The sequence below is a fragment of the Bombina bombina genome, chromosome 1 (genome assembly GCF_027579735.1).
Source record: "Bombina bombina isolate aBomBom1 chromosome 1, aBomBom1.pri, whole genome shotgun sequence".
Taxonomy (NCBI): domain Eukaryota; kingdom Metazoa; phylum Chordata; class Amphibia; order Anura; family Bombinatoridae; genus Bombina; species Bombina bombina.
In genome coordinates this window covers 1,144,776,123-1,144,803,249 of record NC_069499.1, presented here as the reverse complement: position 1 = coordinate 1,144,803,249, position 27,127 = coordinate 1,144,776,123, and the positions used below count along the sequence as shown (strand labels likewise).

General features: G+C 38.2%; 1 protein-coding gene and 1 long non-coding RNA gene across 3 annotated transcripts in view; both read right to left on the bottom strand.

The window, feature by feature from the left end:
• LOC128645899 (uncharacterized) overlaps positions 1-741 on the bottom strand; it is a 119,417-nt gene extending 118,676 nt beyond the window's left edge. Inside the window, exon 1 of one of the 2 annotated variants that reach the window (XR_008400155.1) lies at positions 559-741. This is a non-coding gene — a long non-coding RNA (uncharacterized LOC128645899). The other variant, XR_008400154.1, reaches the window with a different exon arrangement.
• Positions 742-13,517: 12,776 nt separating this feature from the next.
• HSD17B1 (hydroxysteroid 17-beta dehydrogenase 1) overlaps positions 13,518-27,127 on the bottom strand; it is a 105,092-nt gene continuing 91,482 nt past the window's right edge. The window contains exon 6 of the mRNA XM_053694175.1: positions 13,518-13,906. Within this exon, the coding sequence (XP_053550150.1) occupies positions 13,736-13,906 (171 nt within the window). The 3' untranslated portion in view covers positions 13,518-13,735. The remainder of the gene's footprint in view (positions 13,907-27,127) is intronic.

Sequence of the window (27,127 nt, the reverse complement as noted above, 5' to 3'; positions counted from 1 at the left end):
AGGAATACAACCTAATGTATAGAGAACACGGAAAATAGTTTATTGGCACTATTGTATCTAACAACTAAAAACAGATTTAGCCTCTGATAAGATACCAAGTATCTCTATTTTCTGTCTACTCCATAACAAATAAATATATCCTGAATAATTGATCATAGCGGTTTATGTTAGAGACGTCTCTATTAAATGTTGTATTATATATTTTATGCTTAGTCATATGGTGGTGTTTTTATGAAATTAAATATTTTTATATCTATTCAATATAAAGCCTCATCAATTTATTTATTTTCCAAAAATTTTCTTAAATATTTTTTTAAACACTTTTTGGTATCTTAGCAGTTTGCGCCCTTACTACACCCACTTTTTCTATCACAAAAATAACAAAGAAGGTACTTGCCTCCAGTTACAGGATGAGTGCAGAAACGGTAAGCCTGCTTTCAGCAATGATAATAGTTCACACAATAATAGTGATAAGTGAGCTTAATTCTGTAACAGGATAGGCATGCACAATTCACAGCAGAAAAGGGGTAATCCAAAATCAGAGTCCAGTATACAAACCAAGGTCGGTGCAGGCAGAAAGGTTCTTAATCGCTTAAACAGGCAAAAGGTCAGGGCAGGCAGCAAAGGTTTACAAGTGGTTAATCAGGCAAAGGATCAAGGCAGGCAGCAAAGGTTCACAAGTAGTTAATCAGGCAAAGGGTCAAAATCAGGATACAGAGCAACCAAAAGCAGAGTACTGTTCACAAGGAAACTCAATGAGTACTGAGTAGTGTGTAAGGCAGTGCTTTATAGGGGGATGATAATGACTGACAGATGGCAGGTGTATGCATATACTTCTCCCTTATTGAATATGCAGACAGCTGACAGGGAGTGTTTTACTGAAGGGGGCATGGTCACGTGATGTTGTGCTGACTTCACGCCCACAAACATTGTAACAGTTGGGAGGCTGGGCGGCCGCCATGTTGAGGGAGTCGTTATGTCTATACATATATATATATATATACTGTATATATATATATATATATATATATATATATATATATATATATATATATATATACTGTATATACATATATACATACATATTTAGACATGTCTATGTATGCAAATATATTTTAAAGCCCTTTGCAGCCCTTTTTTTGTTCAAACACCTTATACCATATATCTGAGCTTTTTTTTTTTTTTTTAAAATAATATTTATCAGATAGTGTTTATATGAGTGTAACTGTACTTTTAACCCCTTAATGACCGGACCATTTTTCAATTTTCTTACCCTTAATGACAATGGCTATTTTTACATTTCTGCAGTGTTTGTGTTTAGCTGTAATTTCCCTCTTACTCATTTACTGTACCCACACATATTATATACCGTTTTTCTCGCCATTAAATGGACTTTCTAAAGATACCATTATTTTCATCATGTCTTATAATTTACTAAAAAAATAAATAATAAAATATGAGGAAAAAATGGAAAAAAACACACTTTTTCTAACTTTGACCCCCAAAATATGTTACACATCTACAATCACCAAAAAACACCCATGCTAAATAGTTTCTAAATTTTGTCCTGAGTTTAGAAATACCCAATGTTTACATGTTCTTTGCTTTTTTTGCAATTTATGGGGCAATAAATACAAGTAGCACTTCGTTATTTCCAAACCACTTTTTTTCAAAATTAGCGCTAGTTACATTGGAACCCTGATATCTGTCAGGAATACCTGAATATCCCTTGACATGTATATAATTTTTTGTTAGAAGACAACCCAAAGTATTGATCTAGGCCCATTTTGGTATATTTCATGCCACCATTTCACCGCCAAATGCGATAAAAAAAAAAAAAAGTTCACTTTTTCACAAAATTTGTCACAAACTTTAGGTTTCCCACTGAAATTATTTACAAACAGCTTCTGCAATTATGGCACAAATGGTTGTAAATGCTTCTCTGGGATCCCCTTTTTTCAGAAATAGCAGACTTATATGGCTTTTGGGTTGCTTTTTGGTAATTAGAAGGCCGCTAAATGCCGCTGCGCACCACACGTGTTTTATGCCCAGGAGTGCAGGGGTTAAATTAGCTTTAGTGTAGTGTAGTAGACAACCCCAAGTATTGATCTAGGCCCATTTTGGTATATTTTATGCCACCATTTCACCGCCAAATGCGAGCAAATAAAAAAAACAACAACATTTTTCACAATTTTAGGTTTCTCACTGAAATTATTTACAAACAGCTTGTGCAATTATGGCAGAAATTGTTGTAAAAGCTTCTCTGGGATCCCCTTTGTTCAGAAATAGCAGACTTATATGGCTTTGGCGTTGCTTTTTGGTAATTAGAAGGCCGCTAAATGCTGCTGCGCACCACACGTTAATTATGCCCAGCAGTGAAGGGGTTAAATTAGGTAGCTTGTAGGGAGCTTGCAGGGTTAATTTTAGAGATCAGCCTCCCACCTGACACATCCCACCCCCTGATCCCTCCCAAACAGCTCTCTTCCCTCCCCCACCCCACAATTGTTCCCGCCATCTTAAGTACTGGCAGAAAGTCTGCCAGTACTAAATAAAAGAGGTTTTTTTTTTTTTAAATAAAAATAATAAAGTATTTTAGCTGTGATGGACCCCTGCCTTAGCCCCAACCTCCCTGATCCCCCCTCCAGCTCTCTAACCCTCTCCCCTACCTAATTACCACCATCTTGGGTACTGGCAGCTGTCAGCCAGTACCCAGTTTGGCCCCAAAACCCCCCCAAAAAGTATTTTTATTTTATTTTTACTTAAAAAACTATTTACCCCCACCCCCACCCCCTCCCAGATCCTTTTATATATTTTTTTTAAAAAAAATCCCTTTTTTCCCCCCTTTCTGCCCTCATTCATTGGTGTCAGTGTGGCTAATGGGTGCACGTGCACGCGCACATGTGCACGTGCACACGCACACGCACGCGCACGCATGCTCACGTGCACACACGCGCATCGTGCACGCACGCGCACCCTCACACCCGGCACTATCGCTACCGGTGCAGAGAGGGCCACAGAGTGGCTCTCTCTGCATCGGGGGCTTGTAAAGTGGTATTGCAGGATGCCTCCATATCGAGGCATCACTGCAATACCCTCAGAGCTGCTGGAAGCATTTGTGATCGCTTCCAGCACTCTGTTAGACAACTGACGTACCAGGTACGTCCATTGTCATTAACTGCTTGTTAATGCATGACGTACCTGGTACGTCAGTTGTCATTAAGGGGTTAATATATTTATTTTGTGTTTAATGCAACTTTTTTTCTTCCCCTACCCTTTACACTTGAGTGAACGTGTTTACTTTTAACTCGTAATTCGTGCACAAAAAGCAGGGGGAAAAAATGCACCACTCCTAATCTAACCCTAATAGGCAGATAATCATGTATTAAAGGGATATTAAACACTAAGGGCAAGATTACAAGTAGTGCTTTATGAGTTTTCCCACACGCAATGTGGTCTTTTCGCAATCAATTTCCATTGCGCAGGTATTACAAGTCTTGAAAAATCGCGATTGCATTCGCTCATTCACCTTTTACGCAACAATCCTTTCCGTGCTCGAAGAGCTGTAGTTAACAGGTTTGCGCAACATAAATGTTTCTCAAAACACTTCAAAAATACATTACAAAGTACAGTTATACTCAAATTAACACTGTCTAATAAAAATATATTGCACACAAAAGTTATAAGGGCTAAAAGATCTTGGATGTTAGAAAAAAAAAAGCTGACGCAGGGATTTTACATTGACAAACATGGATTTATCTGTACAGAGATATGTTTAAAGCGACACTGAACCCAATTTTTTTCTTTTGTGATTCAGATAGAGCATGCAGTTTTAAGCAACTTTCTAATTTACTCCTATTATCAATTTTTCTTTGTTCTCTTGCTATCTTTATTTTAAAAAGAATGCATCTAAGATTTTTTTGGGTTCAGAACTCTGGAAAGCACTTTTTTATTGGTGAATGAATTTATCCACCAATCAGCAAGAACAACCCAGGTTGTTCACCAAAAATAGGCGGGCATCTAAATTTACATTCTTGCATTTCAAATAAAGATACCAAGAGAATGAAGAAAACTTGATATTAGGAGTAAATTAGAAAGTTGCTTAAAATATCATGCTCTATCTGAATCACGAAAGAAAAAAATTTGGGTTAAGTGTCCCTTTAACTAGGGAGATAATGGAAATATTTCACATTACAATCTTATGCACATTAAACAATGGGGCCTATCTATCAAGCTCCGAATGGAGCTTGATGCCCCGTGTCACAAAGACCGCTGCTCCATAACCTGTCCGTCTGCTCTGAGCAGGCGGACAGACATCGCCGGAATTCAACCCGATCGAGTACGATTGGGTTGATTGACACACCCCCTGCTGGCGGCTGATTGGTCGCGAGTCTGCAGGGGGCGGCGTTGCACCAGCAGCTCTTGCGAGCTGCTGGTGCAATGCTGAATACGGAGAGCGTATTGCTCTCCGTATTCAGCGAGGTCTGGCGGACCTGATCCGCACTGTCGCGCCAGACCTTGTTAAATAGAGGCCAATATCTCAGAGGGATTTTCAAAGAGATAATCACATATAGATCTCGAGATATCCTGACCTATACAATATATATTCATATAGATATCTCGCTATAAATAGATATATCAGTCCAAAAATCATCACAAATATAGAGAAATATTTATTTATAAATAAATAGAACATATTCCGTTGCAAAAACATTTTTACAATATGAAATATTCAGATTTTCATATACACTTTTCAAAGAGAATACGTCATGGGCTTTGCGCAACATATTAGGGTTTTTGTTTTTTTTATTTGTCTCCTCCATTGACTTCTATTGGGAGTACGTGAACGCACACGCGATTGGCTGTTTGCATTGCGCAGCATAACGCACGCGCAAAATAAGTTATTTTGCAACTTGTAATAGCTGAGCAACCCCAAATATGAAAAAGCCATAACGTGCGCTGTGCTTTCGCAACTGATTTGCCGCGCGACTTGTAATCATGCCCTAAGGGTCATATTACAAGTGGAGAGCAAAATATTGCTTTCGGAAGAGGCCGAGATTTGCGCTTCACTATGTAATACCAGCACACACAAATGTGCGCTGGTATTACAAGTTACCTCGAGTTCACATTGCACAGAAGCTTGCTTCCATAGACTCCAATGGAACCTAGCGCAGCGAAGGGGGTAAGTTACTCAGGGATGTGCAGCAGATCTTAAATATATATGTATATGAATACGGTCTATATGAAATATATATGGATAAAAGCATATACATATATATTTATAGAGAACACACAGTTCCCAATAGACTGCAATGTAAAGGCACTTTTCAGTGGCATTTTTTTTCTGACACCCCGCACCCGCCAACTTTAACCCATCAAAACTGCATCATGCAGTTAAAAAAAAAGATCTGTTCTCTGGTTAATTTTCAGAGCGCTAATTAATGGCTGGATAATTTTTGCTCACCCGTAAATGGGCGAATCTGCCCGTTTATAGGCGTGCGATAATTTAGCGCTCCACTTGTAATCTGGCCCTAAATAAATGCTAGAAATTATTATGTATTTAAACAAGAGTAGCCTGACATTAATATACAGATTTAATAAATGTTGTTTAAATATTGAAATAGTGTAAAGTTTTAGCGTTTGAAAACCAATGGGTCCCACAATGCTGTAACCTAGGTTTCCTTCTCTGCTGTGGCCAATTAAAGACAGCCATAAATGAGTTGAACCAATTACTTTGTGGAATATAGCAGTAGTGCTGTAGTATAATCTCAGCAGCATGCCATTAAAACATGCCAAATGAACAAATGTTGTACAGATGTCCCATAGTAACTACTGCTGTATCCGGTATAATTAATATTAGGTGGTGTTTTGGATTTATTCCAGAATAACTAATTTTCTAAGCGGGATATTACTTTTATTCAAGAGGCAAGTTACTACTGTGATACTTTACATAAATTTACAGCTCAAAGCTATATTGCTCTTAATGAAGTATTTTTGTGTCAAGACAAAAGTTATCTAAAGGTAAATCAATTTATTTCCCTCAGGATAAAAAAAATCACAAATAAATAAACCTTTTTTTTTTTTCCAAACAATATAATATGAAACATTAAAACAACAATATCTGTAAGTTTACAAACACAATCGGGTAGATTACGAGTCTTGCGTTATGAGCTGTGCGGTGCTACCGTGCAGTTTTTTCTCACCGCTCACTTACCTGCAGCGCTGGTATTACAGGTTTTTACAAACCCGGCGTTAACAGGCAAGAAGTGAGCGAAGAGCAAAATTGTGCTCCATACCGCACTCCAATACCAGTGCTGTTTAAGTCAGCTGTGAGCTGGTTTTACGTGCTCGTGCACGATTTCCCCATAGACATCAATGGGGAGAGCCGGCTGAAAAAAAGCCTAACACCTGCAAAAAAGCAGCGTAAAGCTCAGTAACGTAGCCCCATTGATTCCTATGGGGAAACACATTTTATGCTTACACCTAACACCCTAACGTGAACCCCGAGTCTAAACACCCCTATTCTTATACTTATTAACCCGTAATCTGCCGCCCCTGACATCGCTGACACCTACATTATACTTATTAACTACTAATCTGCCGCTCCGGACATCGCTGTCACCGACATTATACTTATTAACCCCTAATCTGCTGCCCCCAACATCGCCGACACCTACATTATATTTATTAACCCCTATTCTCCCGCCCCCAATGTCGCCGCAAACTACCTACATTTATTAACCCCTAATCTGCCGCCCCCAACGTCGCCGCCACTATATTAAATGTACTAACCCCTAAATCTATGTCTAACCCTAACACCCCCTAACTTAAATCTAATTTTAAAAAATCTAAATAAAATTCCTATCATTACCTAAATTATTCCTATTTAAAACTAAATACTTACCTATAAAATAAACACTAAGATAGCTACAATATAACTAATAGTTACATTGTAGCTAGCTTAGGGTTTATTTTTATTTTACAGGCAAGTTTGTATTTATTTTAACTAGGTAGAATAGTTACTAAATAGTTATTAACTATTTAATAACTACCTAGCTAAAATAAATACAAATTTACCTGTAAAATAAAACCTAACCTAAGTTACACTAACACCTAACCTTACACTACAATTAAATAAATTCCCTACATTAAATACAATTAAATAAAATTAGCTAAATTACAACCCCCCCCCCACTAAATTACAGAAAATAAAAAACAAATTACAGATCTTTAAACTAATCTAATCTAATAGCCCTATCAAAATAAAAAAGCCCCCCTAAAATAAAAAAAACTCTAGCCTAAATTAAACTACCAATAGCCCTTAAAAGGGCCTTTTGCGGGGCATTGCCCCAAAGAAATCAGCTCTTTTACCTGTAAAAAAAAATACAAACACCCCCCCAACAGTAAAACCCACCACCCACACAACCAACCCCCCAAATAAAAACCTAACTAAAAAACACTAAGCTCCCCATTGCCCTGAAAAGGGCATTTGGATGGGCATTGCCCTTAAAAGGGCATTTATCTCTATTGCTGCCCAAAGCTCTAACCTAAAAAATAATCCCACCCAATATACCCTTAAAAAATCCTAACACTAACCCCCGAAGATTCACTTACCTTCATCCAAGCGGCAAGATGTCTTCAATGAAGCCGGCAGAAGTGGTCCTCCAGACGTGCAGAAGTGGTCCTCCAGATGGACAGAAGTCTTCATCCAGACGGCATCTTCTATCTTCATCCTTCCGACGTGGAGTGGCTCCATCTTCAAGACATCCGGCGCGGAGCATCCTCTTCAAACAACGTCTTCTTCAGAATAAATTAAGGTAGAAAAAATCCTATTGGCTGATGCAATCAGCCAATAGGATTGAGCTGGCATTCTATTGGCTGTTCCAATTAGCCAATAGAATGCGAGCTCAATCCTATTGGCTGATTGCATCAGCCAATAGGATTTTTTTCTACCTTAATTCCGATTGGCTGATAGAATTCTATCAGCCAATCAGAATCTAAGGGACGCCATCTTGGATGACGTCACTTAAAGAGAAATTCATTCCGAAGAAGACGTCATTTGAAGAGGATGCTCCGTGCCGGATGTCTTGAAGATGGAGCCGCTCCGCGTCGGAAGGATGAAGATAGAAGATGCTGTCTGGATAAAGACTTCTGCCCGTCTGGAGGACCACTTCTGCACGTCTGAAAGACCACTTCTGCCTGCTTCATTGAGGACATCTTGCCGCTTGGATGAAGACTTCTCCCAGTAAGTGAATCTTCGGGGGTTAGTGTTAGGAATTTTTAAGGGTGTATTGGGTGGGTTAATTTTTTAGGTTAGGGCTTTGGGCAGCAATAGAGCTAAATGCCCTTTTAAGGGCAATGCCCATTCAAATGCCCCTTTCAGGGCAATGGGGAGCTTAGGTTCTTTTATTTAGGCTTTTATTTGGGGGGATGGTTGTGTGGGTGGTGTGTTTCACTGTTGGGGGGTGTTTGTCTTTTTTTTTACAGGTAAAAGAGCTGATTTCTTTGGGGCAATGCCCCGCAAAAGGCCCTTTTAAGGGCTATTGGTAGTTTAGTTTAGGCTAGGGTTTTGTTTCATTTTGGGGGGCTTTTTTATTTTGATAGGGCTATTAGATAAGGTGTGATTAGTTTAAAGATCTGTAATTTGTTTTTTATTTTCTGTAATTTAGTGTTTGTTTTGTTGGAATTTAGCTAATTTTATTTAATTTATTTAATTGAATTTAATGTAGGGAATTTATTTAATTGTAGGGTTAGGTTAGGTGTTATTGTAACTTAGGTTAGGTTTTATTTTACAGGTAAATTTGTATTTATGTTAGCTAGGTAGTTATTAAATAGTTAATAAATATTTAATAACTATTCTACCTAGTTAAAATAAATACAAACTTGCCTGTGAAATAAGAATAAACCCTAAGCTATCTGCAATGTAACTATTAGTTATATTGTAGCTAGCTTAGGGTTTATTTCATAGGTAAGTATTTCGTTTTAGATGTATTTTAATTATATTTAAGTTAGGGGGTGTTAGGGTTAGACTTAGGTTTAAAGGGTTAATAAATTTAGAATAGTGGTGGCGACGTTGGGGACGGCAGATTAGGGGTTAATAAATGTAGGTAGGTTGCGGCGATGTTGAGGGCAGCAGATTAGGGGTTAATAAGTATAATGTAGGTGGCGGCGATGTTAGGGGCGGCAGATTAGGGGTTAATAATATTTAACTTGTGTTTGCGAGGTGGGAGTGTGGCGGTTTAGGGGTTAATATGTTTATTAGAGTGGTGGCAATGTCTGGAGCGGCAGATTAGGGGTTACAAATGTTATTATAGTGTTTGCGATGCGGGAGGGCCTCAGTTTAGGGGTTAATAGGTAGTTTATAGGTGTTAGTGTACTTTTTAGCACTTTAGTTATGATTTTTATGCTACGGCGTTGTAGTGTAAAACTCATAACTACTGACTTTAAAATGCGTTATGAATCTTGTCGGTAGAGGCTGCACCGCTCACTTTTTGGCCTCCCAGGACAAACTCGTAATACCAGCGCTACGGAAGTCCCATAGAAAAAAGGCTTTAAGAACTTTACGCAAGTTGGTTTGCGTGGAAAAGAGGTGCAGGGTAGCGCTAATGAAAGCACAGAGCTCAATTTGTATATGGTATATCTATACTAGTATGGTGATGTATAAAAAATATATGTCTAAAAAAGATAATAACTATGTGAATCTTTAAAAATTTATTATACAATAATCGTATAATCATATAACAATAGTGCCGGCACTGATTAAAACAGTATAATAAAAGGACATAAACATAAAATACATAAACAATGGGTGTTGATTTCAAGTAATATTGGCAAAAAAAATGGCAAGAGAAAAAGTTAGCTTGCTAAGTATTTTGGCAGCCTAAACTTCAAATGTGTCCGTATTGGATAATTCACAAATGTTCTCATATAGGGCACATTAAATTACCGTCTCTGCTATGTGTGGAGTTGTCCATTGTTTTTATTAAGTCCCGTGACTTTGTGCAGAGTGATTCTCCTGGTGTAAGTAGAGCAAGTATTAATGTAGAGAGCACGCTGGTAATTGTAATCCTTCAGTGCTTGCTGTGAGTGATCCTGTAGCGTCCTAGGGTAATGGCCACAGTGGCAGATGTAAGGGTAGGTCCTGGGACCGAAGGTATTAGCTGATTTCTGATGCTTTGTTTGACAGCTGTACCAAACGAGTCCTATTACCCTTACAATATCAGAGTCGGGAGTGTGCTTCAAACCCCAGATGTATTGCGGTAATCATAAGGTGGACACAAGCGGTAGGCAGATCATGGGCCGGTTAATTAAGCATATATCAGCCTCTGTATATTGTGAGAGGGATATTGCACCGTACCTACTGTAACCACTTGAATCAGAGTAGAAGTTATGTGCAGACGAGCAAATCTACGCGTTTCAGCCCGATAGGCCTTTATCAAGATCTATACAGAGGCTGATATATGCTTAATTAACCGGCCCATGATCTGCCTACCGCTTGTGTCCACCTTATGATTACCGCAATACATCTGGGGTTTGAAGCACACTCCCGACTCTGATATTGTAAGGGTAATAGGACTCGTTTGGTACAGCTGTCAAACAAAGCATCAGAAATCAGCTAATACCTTCGGTCCCAGGACCTACCCTTACATCTGCCACTGTGGCCATTACCCTAGGACGCTACAGGATCACTCACAGCAAGCACTGAAGGATTACAATTACCAGCGTGCTCTCTACATTAATACTTGCTCTACTTACACCAGGAGAATCACTCTGCACAAAGTCACGGGACTTAATAAAAACAACGGACAACTCCACACATAGCAGAGACGGTAATTTAATGTGCCCTATATGAGAACATTTGTGAATTATCCAATACGGACACATTTGAAGTTTAGGCTGCCAAAATACTTAGCAAGCTAACTTTTTCTCTTGCCATTTTTTTTGCCAATATTACTTGAAATCAACACCCATTGTTTATGTATTTTATGTTTATGTCCTTTTATTATACTGTTTTAATCAGTGCCGGCACTATTGTTATATGATTATACGATTATTGTATAATAAATTTTTAAAGATTCACATAGTTATTATCTTTTTTAGACATATATTTTTTATACATCACCATACTAGTATAGATATACCATATACAAATTGAGCTCTGTGCTTTCATTAGCGCTACCCTGCACCTCTTTTCCATGTTTTCTCACATTAGCGTTTTGGAGATTCGCTAATGTTCTGGGTCAGCTACAGAGCCTGAGAGTGTTAGTATCTTTCACATTTACTTTTGCAAGTTGGTTTGCGGTAAGGCCAACAAAGTGTGCGGTACACCTATACCTGCAAGACTTGTAATAGCAGCGAGCGTAAAAAAGCAGCGTTAGGACCTGTTAACGCTGCTTTTTTACCTTAACGCACAACTCGTAATCTAGCTGAATGTGAATATGTTCTAGTTTTGTTTTTTTTTATCAACAGATTACAGCACAATTTATTAGATCATGGGTGTCCAACCTTTTCACATGAAATGCTTGTGCAATGATGAATGCCGACAGCATATGCTGTTAGCATTTATCGATGTCGAGCGGACATGATAAATCGGCACCTTAGTCTGTACCCCTAATTCTCTGCCCTTAACTGTGCTAGGTACAACTGTTTTTCAACCGTCATATCAACTCTTTACCTCCACCTCCCCACCACGTCTTTGCACAATCAATTAGAAACAAAATTGACACTATAAGGCACAAACTATTCTTCCACCAACCCAATTAACTTCTTACCACTGATAACAAACACTCACGATAGTCTAGGAGGGAGCTCTTCAGCAAGGTGGGAACACTCCCAGTTATCTAAAATTATTTTATACACAATAAAAATATACTCAATTAGTATTTAAAATTATATTGACATTTATTATAAAACTCTATCTATACACACACATAATTTTAGGAAGTCTCCCTTTTATAACTGCAGTTTAAACTTTAAAACTCAGTCATTTTCCAAGATGTTCACAATTAGTATAAAAAGTCAATTTCAAACTATCTTTAAAAATGGTTTTTAATGGTTGTTTAAAACAGACTTTTTATACTAATTGATACTAATTAAGTATATTTTTATAATGTATAAAATAATTTTAGATTACTAGGAGTGTTCTCACCTGGCTGAGGAGCACCATCCACCAAAGCTTCTGTACAATGCTATAGCTTTATGGATAGCTTCATAAGGCTATCCTACAAACTAAATAAGTTTATACTGTTAGGTAATATCGGGCTGACTTGCTGGGCCTATGGCTCTTATCTGCCGTCAATATCTATGTTTCTATGTTACAAATTATCATCTTATTTACTTACCTCAAATTCTCTTATTTGCCCTCTTTCATCCTTAACACTCAACAAAGACTGCAACCACCAAGTTTCATTGGCTTTTTTAGGTATAGACCTACTAGGCCTGTGTGATGGGCTGCAGGATTTGGGTTGCGGCAGCAATCTTTGAGGTGTAGATGTACCTTTCCACTCCTATGCTCTCCAAATGTTTCCCTGGATTTCTAGTGGTAGCGCACGAACCCTCCATGAGTCTCTGACTTCAAGTTGTAAGAAATATATTTGGCAAATATGAGCTAACATTTTTGGGAGTGCAAAAATACATTGTCTCAAGTTTATTGTCTCAAGCTTTCTAAAAATACACATGCTCCAAAATATTCACCTAATTTTTCTCTTCAGCTTCTTCATCTTTTGTCTCAACTGTTCCCCATTTATATCTTTAGTATTCATGCTTACATGACCAAGTATATCACCTTGCATACAAATGGTATATATGACATAATAACTCACTGGCAGTTCCATCTATTAGTCTATTGTTTATGTAATTGTCTTTTTGCTTATTTCATGTATTTGTCATAGGGCTGTAGAATATGTTGATGCTTTATAAATAAAATAAAAATAAATTCTCTGTGCCAAGAAGTTTCCACCATTTAACGTACAGCAGAGCATGAAGAGAAAGAGACTTTGTGTTGGTTTGTTTTTGGTAGAGAGGGTGGTGCAGTCCTTGAGCAATCAATTTATTGATATTTTTTTTTCCCAATGAGGGGTCACATGACCCACGGCCTGTTTGTATGTAGGTTCTGACAGTTACTAATAATAGACATTATTGCTTATTTACAACTTATTTCAAACAGTTTTATATATTTTTAAGATATCAGAAACCTTTTTACCAGGCCTGTGTATGGTTAGAAAAAAATACAGTGTTGACAAGTTTTGCACCCCTTTTCTAGACTAATATTCAATATAAAACAATGTAGTACTGACAAACAGAATAAAGATGTTCATTACAACAAAAGCAGATTATGGGACTGGAGAGACAGTAAAAGGAAATAGATGCAGCTATTATAAGAGCGATAAGTGCCATTTATGGATAGGAAGGGAAAACAGAGATAGGCATAAGAAATAAGGAGACGTAGCCTTGGGAATAAAGGAGAGAAAACTATTTTCTATAGATGGTAGTGTTCTTTTACATCATTGCACAGTACACTGTTATAAATCTCTCTGTATATGATATTTTATTACTTAGTTAGACATTGCTGATTCTCCTTCATGAATAAATAAAACAATTACACCCAGGCAGGATTGGATGCATCATCCATGACCCTGGGATTTTACATGTCTCCATGGTGAGTACATGTGGGGACAGAAGGAGGTTTCCTCCGAGTGAGCATATAACTTGTCTGGCTGGGGAGGGGCATCATCAGGTGTTACTGCCGTTCCTCCTTGGGCTTCAATCCAGAGAACACAAACTTGTGCATGGCTTGCAGGTACTCAGAGCCACCTGAGCTGGAAAACTTCAGCTTGATCAGAGGCATGAAGAACTGTGTTGTGAAATATCGGAGGGAGGGGGCTGGAGCCTCTATTGCTTCTAGAAACACCTGAAATCAAATAGAGATATTATCTTAAATAATTGTGATATCAGCACTAGAACAAAATTGCCTTAATTTATCTTAAAAAATATCTCATATAGGTTTGGCTGTAAACAGAATCCAAAGTTATGATTGCTTGAGTTAAATGGAATGCTTATTAAATAAATTACTGTCAGTTCACTTAGCAGGGTTTTTATAATAAAAAGAGACCAAAGGTGATCAGTGCTGTTTTTTTTTTTACTATGTTATAGGTTATCATTATGTTTAACTAGATACATGATAATACAGACAATCTATTTAATAGGTTGCCTGGGGTGATACAGACAATCTTTGTCCCATTGTTGTAAATGTTCCCATTAGCGCTACAAATACCCATTTCATAAGGTGCCAGCCCATAATAATGCCCATAATAATGCCCATAATAATGCAGATATTGGATCTCATTACGTGCAAGAGATAGGTTTTAGTAATGCAAGTAAATAATATCATGAGATCATAGAGAGTGATGTGATATAGATAAGTCAACACAGGAACAAAGGTGGTAAAAGACAGATAACCGGAGAAATTATGTTGACCACCTAAAGTACAATATTTTGTACCAGTCTGCACTTAATAAATTATTGAGAGATGTTCATTTAAAAATGACCATTGATTATATGAAAGTGCAATGTATTCTCAAGAAAAAAACACTAAAAGGGAGACATTTTGAATTTAATTCCCCATAGATAGCTAGATTACAAGTGGCGCACAATCAGTGAATGAAGGCTGGGGCTTAGCCTTACACAAAAAAATAATGCTCAGTTTGGTATTACAAGCAGATGGTTAAGTAATGTTATCCAAAGTATATTGATGTGACTGAAACTTTTTTTTTTTTAGAGTAACCTGCACTTTTAACGCATGATGCAGGGAGTGATATTAGCCCGCTCACTGCACTCATATTACAGGTAGTGAATTAAGTATTGCATTTGCACTCAGGCTTAATCCAAAACACAGTTTTAAAAAGTAGCTCTTGAAGTAAACAATTTTATTTTCTACAAACAAATAACGGAAAATAAAGAACTTAAGTTATATTCTGGGGTCTATTTAAGAAGCAGCGGATGCTGCCTCCGACCCACTCAGCTTCAGTTCCGGCTGAAGCGGAAGTTAAGAAGCAGCGATCCTAATACCGCTGCTCCAGCAATCCGCCCGATCGAATACGATCGGGCTGATTGACACCCCCTGCTAGCGGCCGATTGGCAGTGAATCTGCAGGGGGTGGTATTGTAATGCTGTCGGCATTTATCGTATGCTGTCAGCATTTATCGATGTGCAGCGGACATAATCCGCTATATCGGATCATGTCCGTCTGCACATTAATAATTGGACTCCTTTGACTTAAAGGGACATTAAACACTTTGAGATGGTAATAACACATTATACACTGTATGTATATATATATATATTTTTTTTTTTCTTTTTTTAACTTTTGTATCCCCCTGTATATACAATTTCACATCTTTATAGATATTGATTCAATGTTAATATATAACTTTATGTCAGTATATTCTCTATGTATAGCGATATATTTCCCCTGTCTGTTCTCCTACACTGGACACTGTCTGCCTATTACCTAAGCCCCCCTCATGATTTTTACGACACCTCCTCCTCTCCCTGCACTTTCTGTCTTCTTAGCTATTCTGTGTTTTAAGATATCTGTAAATTCCATTGAATTGGCCAGTATTGCTTTAGACTTGATAAAGGAAGGAACTCTTCCGAAAGCTTGTCAACTTATAATTGTATAGTTAGTCCAATAAAAAAGTATCATTGCTCAATGCAATACTTATTTTGAGATATATATATATATATATATAGTATCCAAACAGCAGGCACTCACTGGACTTTATTGTAAAATATAAATACTTTATTGCATCAAGTTAAAACCGACAAACGTTTCGGCACTGCATTGTGCCTTTGTCAATGTCAAAAACAAATACACAATAGCACACAACCAGAGTGCAGCTCCACACCCCAGAACAAATCTCTATATACATATTAAAAACAACATATATATACTTCTCAATCACTCTCTAATTTTGCCGCCAAACCTCCGTAATGCACTCCAGGAGGTACACTACTGACGTCACGCTGACACGCTAATCGTGCCTAGCGTGATGACGCATGGCACGGCGTTGCCATAGCAACGTCTAAGCGTCCGGCGGTGGAGAAATGGGGAATACCCGATGCTACTGTGCGCATGACAGTAAAAAGATATAGTGTTTTGAAGAAATGTTGCTAACGGCAACCAATAATCACAATAGTCAGCGAGATCACAGACTCACCGGGTATTCCCTAGCAGGAGGCAGCAGTACTTAAAATCATTTGGACCATGGTACACAATACTGACAGGGTAGTAAATGCATGGACTAAGGACAGCACTAGCCGGGCAAATAAGCGTGTATATCGCATTATTAGCATACTATTATTAGACCAATAGTGTAAAAAATACACATATATGGAAATGTTGCTACACCTGCAGCCCAGAGTTATCCTATTTAAGTGACATCCTAGTCCACCCATAAAGAACCACTATAAAATGAATACAAATTATAGAGCCCTAACCTACTTCAGGCAACTTGGAGTATGGTAAAATGTATATGTCAAATAAGCGGACACCCTCTACTACGATACTTGGAAGACATAGATACTAGTGATCTGTAATGTTTAATAGAAAGGGCTAAAATCCAGGGTGGTGTTAAGTCCCTTTGGGGCCAGAGTATCCAGTTTAAAGATCCATCGGCTCTCACGTTGGAGTAATGTTTTGCCTCTATCCCCTCCCCTTGGGTTAGGTGGGATATGATCTATAAGCATGGATCTAATGCTGGACACCGGGTGTTTCAGTAATGCACAGTGGCGTGCCACGGGTTGGTCTGATTCTCCATTTTTTAATGCTTCTCGGATCGCAAAACGATGGTTTGCCATCCGGTCTCGAAAAGAGGTGATTGTCTTTCCAATGTACACCAGGGCACACGGACAGGTGAGCATGTAAACCACATGCGTACTTGTACAGCTCAAGCGATGATTTATTTTATACCGCTGATTCTTATGGGGATGCTGAAAGGAGTCTCCTTTACGCATGCTGTTGCATGTGGTGCAGCTCCCACAGGGGAAGCATCCTTTTCTTGATGATTTCAACCAGGACTCTGTTTTGTAGTGATTCACAGGATCAGATTTAACGAGAATGTCCCTCAGATTCCTGGATCTCCGATACACCAACCTAGGTGCTGTCATATTCTGAAATGGTAAGGAGGGGTCAATACCAACCACAGGCCAGTGGCGACGTGCAGCATTAGATATGCGTTCACATCCAGGTGTGAATGTGGTAATCAAGTTGAGTTGCTTTGATGTGTCCTTGTTGCGAATACCAGTATCCGTTTGTGTATCTGGCCCCAGTAGTTTCCTTTGGGTGTCCAAGATTTCTTTCATAGGATAGCCTCTCCTTTTCAATTTCTCACCCATCTCCTTAACTTGAATCTTCTGCAGGGGTGTCTCGCTATTGTTTCTCAGTGCTCTAGTGAGTTGGGAGGTGAGAATACCCTTTTTCTGGTGTTTAGGGTGAAAGCTGCTGGCATGTAACAATGAATTTCTATCGGTTGGTTTAGTGTACAACTTGGTACCAAACCTTAGGTTGCCCGAGTCATTCACCTTAAAAACATTGAGGTCTAAAAAATTCACACCCTCAAGACTGAATTCAAGCTTGAATCGTATAGGACTGACCATGAGGTTCAAATGTGACACCCACTCCCGCAATGATGGCTCACCCCCTCGCCATACAAGGAACACATCATCGATATAGCGAGTGTAATAAATCACTTGCGAGTGTTCAAACGGCTTCATGAGTTCTTGCTCGTACCATGCCATATAGATGTTGGCGTAAGTGGGTGCCACATTCGACCCCATGGCCGTGCCAGCTTTCTGTAAATAATAACAATCCTCAAACTTAAAGTAGTTTTTCTCTAGACAGATCATTAACAGTTCACAAATGAATTCAATCGGGGGACCCACATAATACTCATTGCCAGTCACCATGGATCTGACAGCCTCCACCCCCTCAATATGGGGGATGACAGTATAGAGGCTGTCAACATCCATGGTTACCAAAATGTCATCATATTGCAAATTAGAAAAACCAGATAATATCCTGAGTAGACTAGGGGAATCCTGTAGATAAGCCCTAGTATTTTTAACAACAGTCTGTAGGAAAGAGTCAATGTAGATGGCAAGGTTAGTCAAGTATATATATGTTGTTTTTAATATGTATATAGAGATTTGTTCTGGGGTGTGGAGCTGCACTCTGGTTGTGTGCTATTGTGTATTTGTTTTTGACATTGACAAAGGCACAATGCAGTGCCGAAACGTTTGTCGGTTTTAACTTGATGCAATAAAGTATTTATATTTTACAATAAAGTCCAGTGAGTGCCTGCTGTTTGGATACTATTTGGAGGAATATTTGCAGCGCACCGTGGCTCTTACTAACAGTATGATGATGCAATCCCCTCTTTGACTTTGTGTTTTTGCCTTTTGGTATTTGGGATTAGCACTCCCCTTGGATATAACACAGTGAACTGTGGACTTTGTATTAATTCAGCTGTGCAACTACCCTGGAAAACATCGTTTGTTTTACATTTGCTACATTGTTTTTAACTTTGTGTAATCCTCTGTTTTATCTACTTCACATGGCGGAGGCAGCTGCTAATATGGATACTATACAACATGATGAGGACTTCAATATGGACTCCCTAGCATTCACTGATGATGATGCGGATAGGATCTTGATCTCAGATGACACTGGAGAGTTGGGAGGTGAGATACCCATTAACATTTATCATAAGATATTAAACCTTCGTAGGAAAGAGGTGGATTACCACCTCCATGCAGTATTTTTATCTGGATACTTTAGAAAGAAATTTATCCCCAGGGGGTTCAGGGTTAAGAACATCCCAACCCTGGGGAGACAAAATGTGGAGTTCTGCAGACGATGGTGTTCAATTCTCAATAAATGTTCATATGACCTCATGCTTTTGGTTATTGAGGAGGTCAGTAGATTAGAAATAAAGATCAAAATAGAATTGGACGCCATCAAACTGCAGAGCTTCCACGTCTTGGAAAATGACACCAGCCAGGAGTGGGTGAGCAAATTGGATGGCATGGTGAGCAAATACCGCAGTGATTTGATAGCTTTCAAAAATAAAAAATTGAACAATGTGGAAAGTGATTACAGGGAACGGCGGGTATACAAATGGCTGTATGGTAAAGATGAGTTGCCATACAGGCGACGTAGAAATCTTAGATCTAAGAACACCCTTAGCATTGTTGACAGCAGTGGAGGTGATTCCTCTGGTGCTGAGACCACTTCGGAGGTCCCAGCACTAAGGGAGAACACACAACAGACACAATCTTCTTCCTCTTTTTTAGGGGTCAGCACGAGGTCCAATATGAAACCACCAATACACAGTACTACCAAAAGAAATCAAAAAGAGGTAGGACACGGAGGGGGGGCCACAAATCAAAATCAGAAACAAACAAAGAAGAAACAAATATAGTGTTTAATCTTAGCAGCAGACCATTAAGTGAGGCTGAAATAAAGTTGCTTAACCGAGGTCTATCCTTTGTGCCAACCCCACATGTAGACACTTTTGAGAGGATGGTCGATGTACACAGGTTTCAGCGCCAATTAAAATTGAGAGACCATTTTAGAGAACAAGAATATTCTCCTGAACCATTCAAAAAGAAATCTACATACGAACCACCCCACACTCATGCTTCCATCAGGAATTACACTAGAATACTCACACAAAGTGTTAATGAAGCTTCTAATGTAGCCCCCTACCCTAATTTGACCAAGGGTGAAAGAGATGCTCTTATTGGGTTAAGTAATGATAGATCAGTCATAGTCCGCCCTGCGGACAAGGGTGGTTCTATCGTGGTGCTTGACTATACAGATTATAGACAAGAAGCCCTTAGACAGCTGTCTGACACAACAACATATGTAAAACTTAAAGGGAATCCCACACAGGTATATAAAGCTGCTATTGATAATTTTTTACAATGCAGTTTGGAAGCAGGATTTATCAATGAAAAAGAACTAAACTTTTTGATCACTGAACACCCAATAGTCCCTGTGCTCTATCTACTGCCTAAGGTTCACAAGACGCTAGTGAACCCCCCGGGCAGACCTATCGTTTCTGCCCGAGGATCGGTTTTGACTAACCTTGCCATCTACATTGACTCTTTCCTACAGACTGTTGTTAAAAATACTAGGGCTTATCTACAGGATTCCCCTAGTCTACTCAGGATATTATCTGGTTTTTCTAATTTGCAATATGATGACATTTTGGTAACCATGGATGTTGACAGCCTCTATACTGTCATCCCCCATATTGAGGGGGTGGAGGCTGTCAGATCCATGGTGACTGGCAATGAGTATTATGTGGGTCCCCCGATTGAATTCATTTGTGAACTGTTAATGATCTGTCTAGAGAAAAACTACTTTAAGTTTGAGGATTGTTATTATTTACAGAAAGCTGGCACGGCCATGGGGTCGAATGTGGCACCCACTTACGCCAACATCTATATGGCATGGTACGAGCAAGAACTCATGAAGCCGTTTGAACACTCGCAAGTGATTTATTACACTCGCTATATCGATGATGTGTTCCTTGTATGGCGAGGGGGTGAGCCATCATTGCGGGAGTGGGTGTCACATTTGAACCTCATGGTCAGTCCTATACGATTCAAGCTTGAATTCAGTCTTGAGGGTGTGAATTTTTTAGACCTCAATGTTTTTAAGGTGAATGACTCGGGCAACCTAAGGTTTGGTACCAAGTTGTACACTAAACCAACCGATAGAAATTCATTGTTACATGCCAGCAGCTTTCACCCTAAACACCAGAAAAAGGGTATTCTCACCTCCCAACTCACTAGAGCACTGAGAAACAATAGCGAGACACCCCTGCAGAAGATTCAAGTTAAGGAGATGGGTGAGAAATTGAAAAGGAGAGGCTATCCTATGAAAGAAATCTTGGACACCCAAAGGAAACTACTGGGGCCAGATACACAAACGGATACTGGTATTCGCAACAAGGACACATCAAAGCAACTCAACTTGATTACCACATTCACACCTGGATGTGAACGCATATCTAATGCTGCACGTCGCCACTGGCCTGTGGTTGGTATTGACCCCTCCTTACCATTTCAGAATATGACAGCACCTAGGTTGGTGTATCGGAGATCCAGGAATCTGAGGGACATTCTCGTTAAATCTGATCCTGTGAATCACTACAAAACAGAGTCCTGGTTGAAATCATCAAGAAAAGGATGCTTCCCCTGTGGGAGCTGCACCACATGCAACAGCATGCGTAAAGGAGACTCCTTTCAGCATCCCCATAAGAATCAGCGGTATAAAATAAATCATCGCTTGAGCTGTACAAGTACGCATGTGGTTTACATGCTCACCTGTCCGTGTGCCCTGGTGTACATTGGAAAGACAATCACCTCTTTTCGAGACCGGATGGCAAACCATCGTTTTGCGATCCGAGAAGCATTAAAAAATGGAGAATCAGACCAACCCGTGGCACGCCACTGTGCATTACTGAAACACCCGGTGTCCAGCATTAGATCCATGCTTATAGATCATATCCCACCTAACCCAAGGGGAGGGGATAGAGGCAAAACATTACTCCAACGTGAGAGCCGATGGATCTTTAAACTGGATACTCTGGCCCCAAAGGGACTTAACACCACCCTGGATTTTAGCCCTTTCTATTAAACATTACAGATCACTAGTATCTATGTCTTCCAAGTATCGTAGTAGAGGGTGTCCGCTTATTTGACATATACATTTTACCATACTCCAAGTTGCCTGAAGTAGGTTAGGGCTCTATAATTTGTATTCATTTTATAGTGGTTCTTTATGGGTGGACTAGGATGTCACTTAAATAGGATAACTCTGGGCTGCAGGTGTAGCAACATTTCCATATATGTGTATTTTTTACACTATTGGTCTAATAATAGTATGCTAATAATGCGATATACACGCTTATTTGCCCGGCTAGTGCTGTCCTTAGTCCATGCATTTACTACCCTGTCAGTATTGTGTACCATGGTCCAAATGATTTTAAGTACTGCTGCCTCCTGCTAGGGAATACCCGGTGAGTCTGTGATCTCGCTGACTATTGTGATTATTGGTTGCCGTTAGCAACATTTCTTCAAAACACTATATCTTTTTACTGTCATGCGCACAGTAGCATCGGGTATTCCCCATTTCTCCACCGCCGGACGCTTAGACGTTGCTATGGCAACGCCGTGCCATGCGTCATCACGCTAGGCACGATTAGCGTGTCAGCGTGACGTCAGTAGTGTACCTCCTGGAGTGCATTACGGAGGTTTGGCGGCAAAATTAGAGAGTGATTGAGAAGTATATATATGTTGTTTTTAATATGTATATAGAGATTTGTTCTGGGGTGTGGAGCTGCACTCTGGTTGTGTGCTATTGTGTATTTGTTTTTGACATTGACAAAGGCACAATGCAGTGCCGAAACGTTTGTCGGTTTTAACTTGATGCAATAAAGTATTTATATTTTACAATAAAGTCCAGTGAGTGCCTGCTGTTTGGATACTATTTGGAGGAATATTTGCAGCGCACCGTGGCTCTTACTAACAGTATGATGATGCAATCCCCTCTTTGACTTTATATATATATATATATATATATATATATATATATATATATATGTATATATATATAAACTCTGCAATATACTTTCATTATTTATTTTGTTCCCTTTTCCTGTAATTCCATTCTGACATTGTGATCTTTTCACTTAGAAATGCACACTCTAGTAACTTATTTGTAACTGCCCCTAACTTGCCACAGCAGAGAAGGTAGCCTAAGTTACAACATGTCAGCTCCCATTGTTTTATAGACACTAAAACTTTACACTTATTTTGTCAATAGTTAAACAGCTAATGAAACTTTAAAAAATACATCTACATGTTATTCTTAAACTAATATTTTCTTTAAATGCATCATTCTATCTAGCATTTATTTAGTGTTTAATGTCCCTTTAATAATTAGAAATCAAAGATATATTAATGAAAGAAAGATCTTGCAGCAGGATTAAAGGGGCAGTAGTGGAAAGGGGGCAAAGGTGTATGTAAGTGGGAAGTGTTTATGCTTAAAGTGATGGCAAATTATAAGAATATGCTGTTACTGTAATAATAATGATGATATTCCAATGTAATCCACACTATACAAGTGTTTTCTAAATGTTCGTTTTTTTATAATAAAAGTATTTTTTAAATTGTGTACATCACACACCTTCATTCAGCCCCCTTATATTTTCTTGTGCTCACTTCAGTGACATGTAGAGTGGATGGGACCACTCTACACATCACTGAATTGAAGAAGAAAATCGAAGGGGTGGAGTGGCGCGCAGACTTGTAGTCACTTCAGTACTATGGCGCTTTGAAAATAGCGAGCCATATGGCTAAGTATTTGATTGGTTGAAAACTTAAAAAAAAAATAGTAGAAAAGTGGGGGCAGGCGGAGGAACGCGAGACATGACACAATGGATTAGACAAATTTTTGCATGCTCTTTATGATAGGACATTCTCATTGTTTATAGTTTACCATCACTTTAAGTTTAATTGAAATTGTATAGCACAGAAATAAAGTCCTCTACTAGTGTTTAGTGTTATCCAACATTCATTTTGTGCTACCCTATAAGTCCTTTATGTGAGGGAATTAACACACCCAAGTAATCTGACATGCAGATAGTAGCACACACTACACTATTACAAAATAAAAAATAACTTTGCAATATAATGTATTATTTATTTAGCTCTCTTTTCCAGTAGTTTAACCATGAAAACCCTTCTACGTTATACCCAGTGTGATTGCTTGATCACTGTATTAGCTAATTTGTGTGCTTAACTGGCTTCTACTGAGGAGATGCTTTTAGAATTGTAAGCTGTAGATTGCGAAACAATGCAGATTTTGATAACAAAATGACAGTTAAATGCTTTAAAATATATAAATAATAATTAATATACACCAAGATTATGAGTTATGAGTTACGGTTTTAACGCTGAAAAAATGGCAATTTCAGAGTAAAAACAGTAACGCAGCCATTACGAGTCGTGCCGGTATAGCTATACTGCAAGCATTTTAGCCTGTAACGCAACGTCAATCCCGCACTCAAAAAATTACGTTTTTGTGTGTGATTTCCATAGCGCCGGTATTGCAGGTTGTGCAGTGAGGCTAAAATGCTTGCATTACAGCCTATCCCGACACCATCCATACCGCCATCTGAGAGCAGTAGTTATGGATTTTGTGTAACAAAAATGTTTCACAAAACTCATACCTAAAGTGTTACAAAGTACACTAACACCCATAAACTACCTATTAACCCCTAAACTGAGTCCCTCCCGCATCGCAAACACTATATTAAACCTATTAACCCCTAATCTGCGCCCGCCCACAACCCCGCCACTATAATAAAGTTATTAACCCCTATTCCGCCTCTCCGTGACACCGTCGCCACTAAATAAACCTAATAACCCCTAAACCGCCAGCCCCTCACATCGCCACTACTAAATAAACCTATTAACCCCTAAACCTATCACCCTCTAACTTTAAATTAAAATTACAATATCCCTATTTTAAAATAAATAAAAAGTTACCTGTGAAATTAAAAAAAAATAAGTTTAAACTAACAATTAATCTAACATAACTATTATACTACACTATTATACTAAAATTAAAATAACTACCAATTAAAAAACTAAATTACACATTAAAAAAACTAACACTTTGAGTGGATCTTCGGGGCTTAGTGTTAGTGTTTGGGTATTTTAAAATATTTTTGGGTGTTTTTTTTTTTTTAGATTAGGGTTTGGGCTTTAAGTAATAGAGCTGAATGCCCTTTTCAGGGCAATGCCCATACAAATGCCCTTTTCAGGGCATTGGGTAGCTTAGGTTTTTGTTAGAGTTAGGTTTTTCATTTTGGGGGGTTGGTTGGGTGGTGGGTTTTACTGTTGGGGGGTCTTTGTATTTTTTTACAGGTAAAAGAGCTGATTTCTTTAGGGCAATGCCCTACAAAAGGCCCTTTTAAAGGCTATTGGTAGTTTATTGTAGGCTAGGTTTTTTTTATTTTGGGGGGGCTTTTTATTTTTATAGTTTTATTGTTTTTATTTTTGATAATTTCGTTTGTCATTATTCGTAATTTAGTGTTTGTTAATTTTCGTAATTTAGTGTATGTTATTTTTCGTAATTTAGTATTTTTTATTTTTCGTAATTTAGTATTTTTTGCAATTTTAGACTTAATTTTTTTTAGTAGTGTTAGTTTTTTTTAATGTGTAATTTATTTTTATTAATGGGTAGTTATTTTAATTTTAGTATAATAGTTAATATAATAGTTATGTTAGGTTAATTGTTAGTTTAAACTTGTTTTTTTTTAATTTCACAAGTAAGTTTTTATTTATTTTAAGATAGGGATATTGTAATTTTAATTTAAAGTTAGGGGGTTGTTAGGTTTAGGAGTTAATAGTTTAATTTAGTTTTTTGCGATGTGGGGGGCAGGTGGTTTAGGGGTTAATAGGTTTATTTAGTGGCAGTGATGTGGGAGGCCAGAGGGTTAGGGGTTAATAACTTTATTTAGTGGCGGCGATGTCGGGGAGCAGCAGAATAGGGGTTAATAGCTTTATTATAGTGTCAGCGATGTTGGGGTGCGGGGTAATAGGGGTTAATAACTTTATTATAGTGGCAGCAATGTCGGGGAGTGACAGAATAGGGGTTAATAAGTTTAATTAGTGGCGGCGATGTTGGGAGCGGCAGATTAGAGGTTAATAACTTTATTTAGGTGTCGGCGATGTCGGGCGGCAGATTAGGGGTGTTTAGACTTGGGGTTTATGTTAGGGTCTTAGGCTTAAACGTAACTTTTTTTTCCCCCATAGACATCAATGGGGTTGCATTACGGAGCTTTTCATTCCGCGATTCAGGTGTTAGTTTTTTTTTTCTAACACTCTCGCCCCATTGATGTCTTTGGGGAAAGCGTGCACAAGTACGTATTCTCAGCCCTTGGATTTTGTGCAGTATGGAGCTTATCGCCACCATATCGCACTCACAAGGAGGCTTTTCAGAAACTTGTAATGGCAGCGCTATGGGGGGTGAAATAACAACTTATGTTGCGCTCGTTTCGCACCCTCTATAGCGCAAAACTCGTAATCTAGGCAATATATAATAAATCACCTGTAAGGTTGCATTGTTGTTTTTAGAAAATACCAACATAGAGCAATCATTTTTGCTGCATTGTTTTAGGTAAAAATGTACTTCATAATAGGTCAAATATGAAGCTCACATTGGTCTATTGACCTGTCAATCTACTTTTATGTCTGTATAATTGTTGATAGACATATCAAAGAATCAATGAAGCTAGTTGATTGGCTCCCATTGGTCCATAGATCTGTCAATAGGGAAGGGTGAATGTTCTGAACGTATAATTTGTTTGGTAGAACGAATAGTACTGTAGACATTTGTTTTGGACAATTGAATGTCGATAAGAATGCAAATTCATTAAAATTCGGTAATCGAATGTTATTTCCGGTTTTCGAATGTTACTTTAGTTTTTAATTGTTCATAAATAGATCGAATATCCACAATCGAAATTTTGAATGTAACATACGATTTAACAAATACTATTCAGAATTTTAATAGTTCATGTTGTAGGGAATTTAGTAATTTGATACTTATAAGATAGAAATATATTAATTCCAATGTTTCAGTTTCAAATATTGCATAATTTAAATATTGCATTTAAAGAGAGCATTAGAAATACTATTACAAATATATCAATTTGAATTTTTTAAATCAAATTACAGTATTAGGAAAATTCAAATCTAATATTACATTTAAAGAAAGCATTAGAAATACTTAAGAAAAAATTCGGATCTCAACTCCCGGTAAGATAAAAACAGTAGTCTTTATTTAAACAAGATAAAAAGGCATAATAGTAGAGGCTTCAGCTGGAAGAGCGCAAAGCGGATCTTATGCGTTTCGGCCATTGGCCATAATCATAGATCTAATCCTCCTTACTCAAGGCATGCTTTTAAGGGGGTATTAGCCCCTCCTATTCTTAAAAAAGTTTAATTAAAAACAAAAAGTAACATTTCAAAATAGGTGCTCATTTAGTAA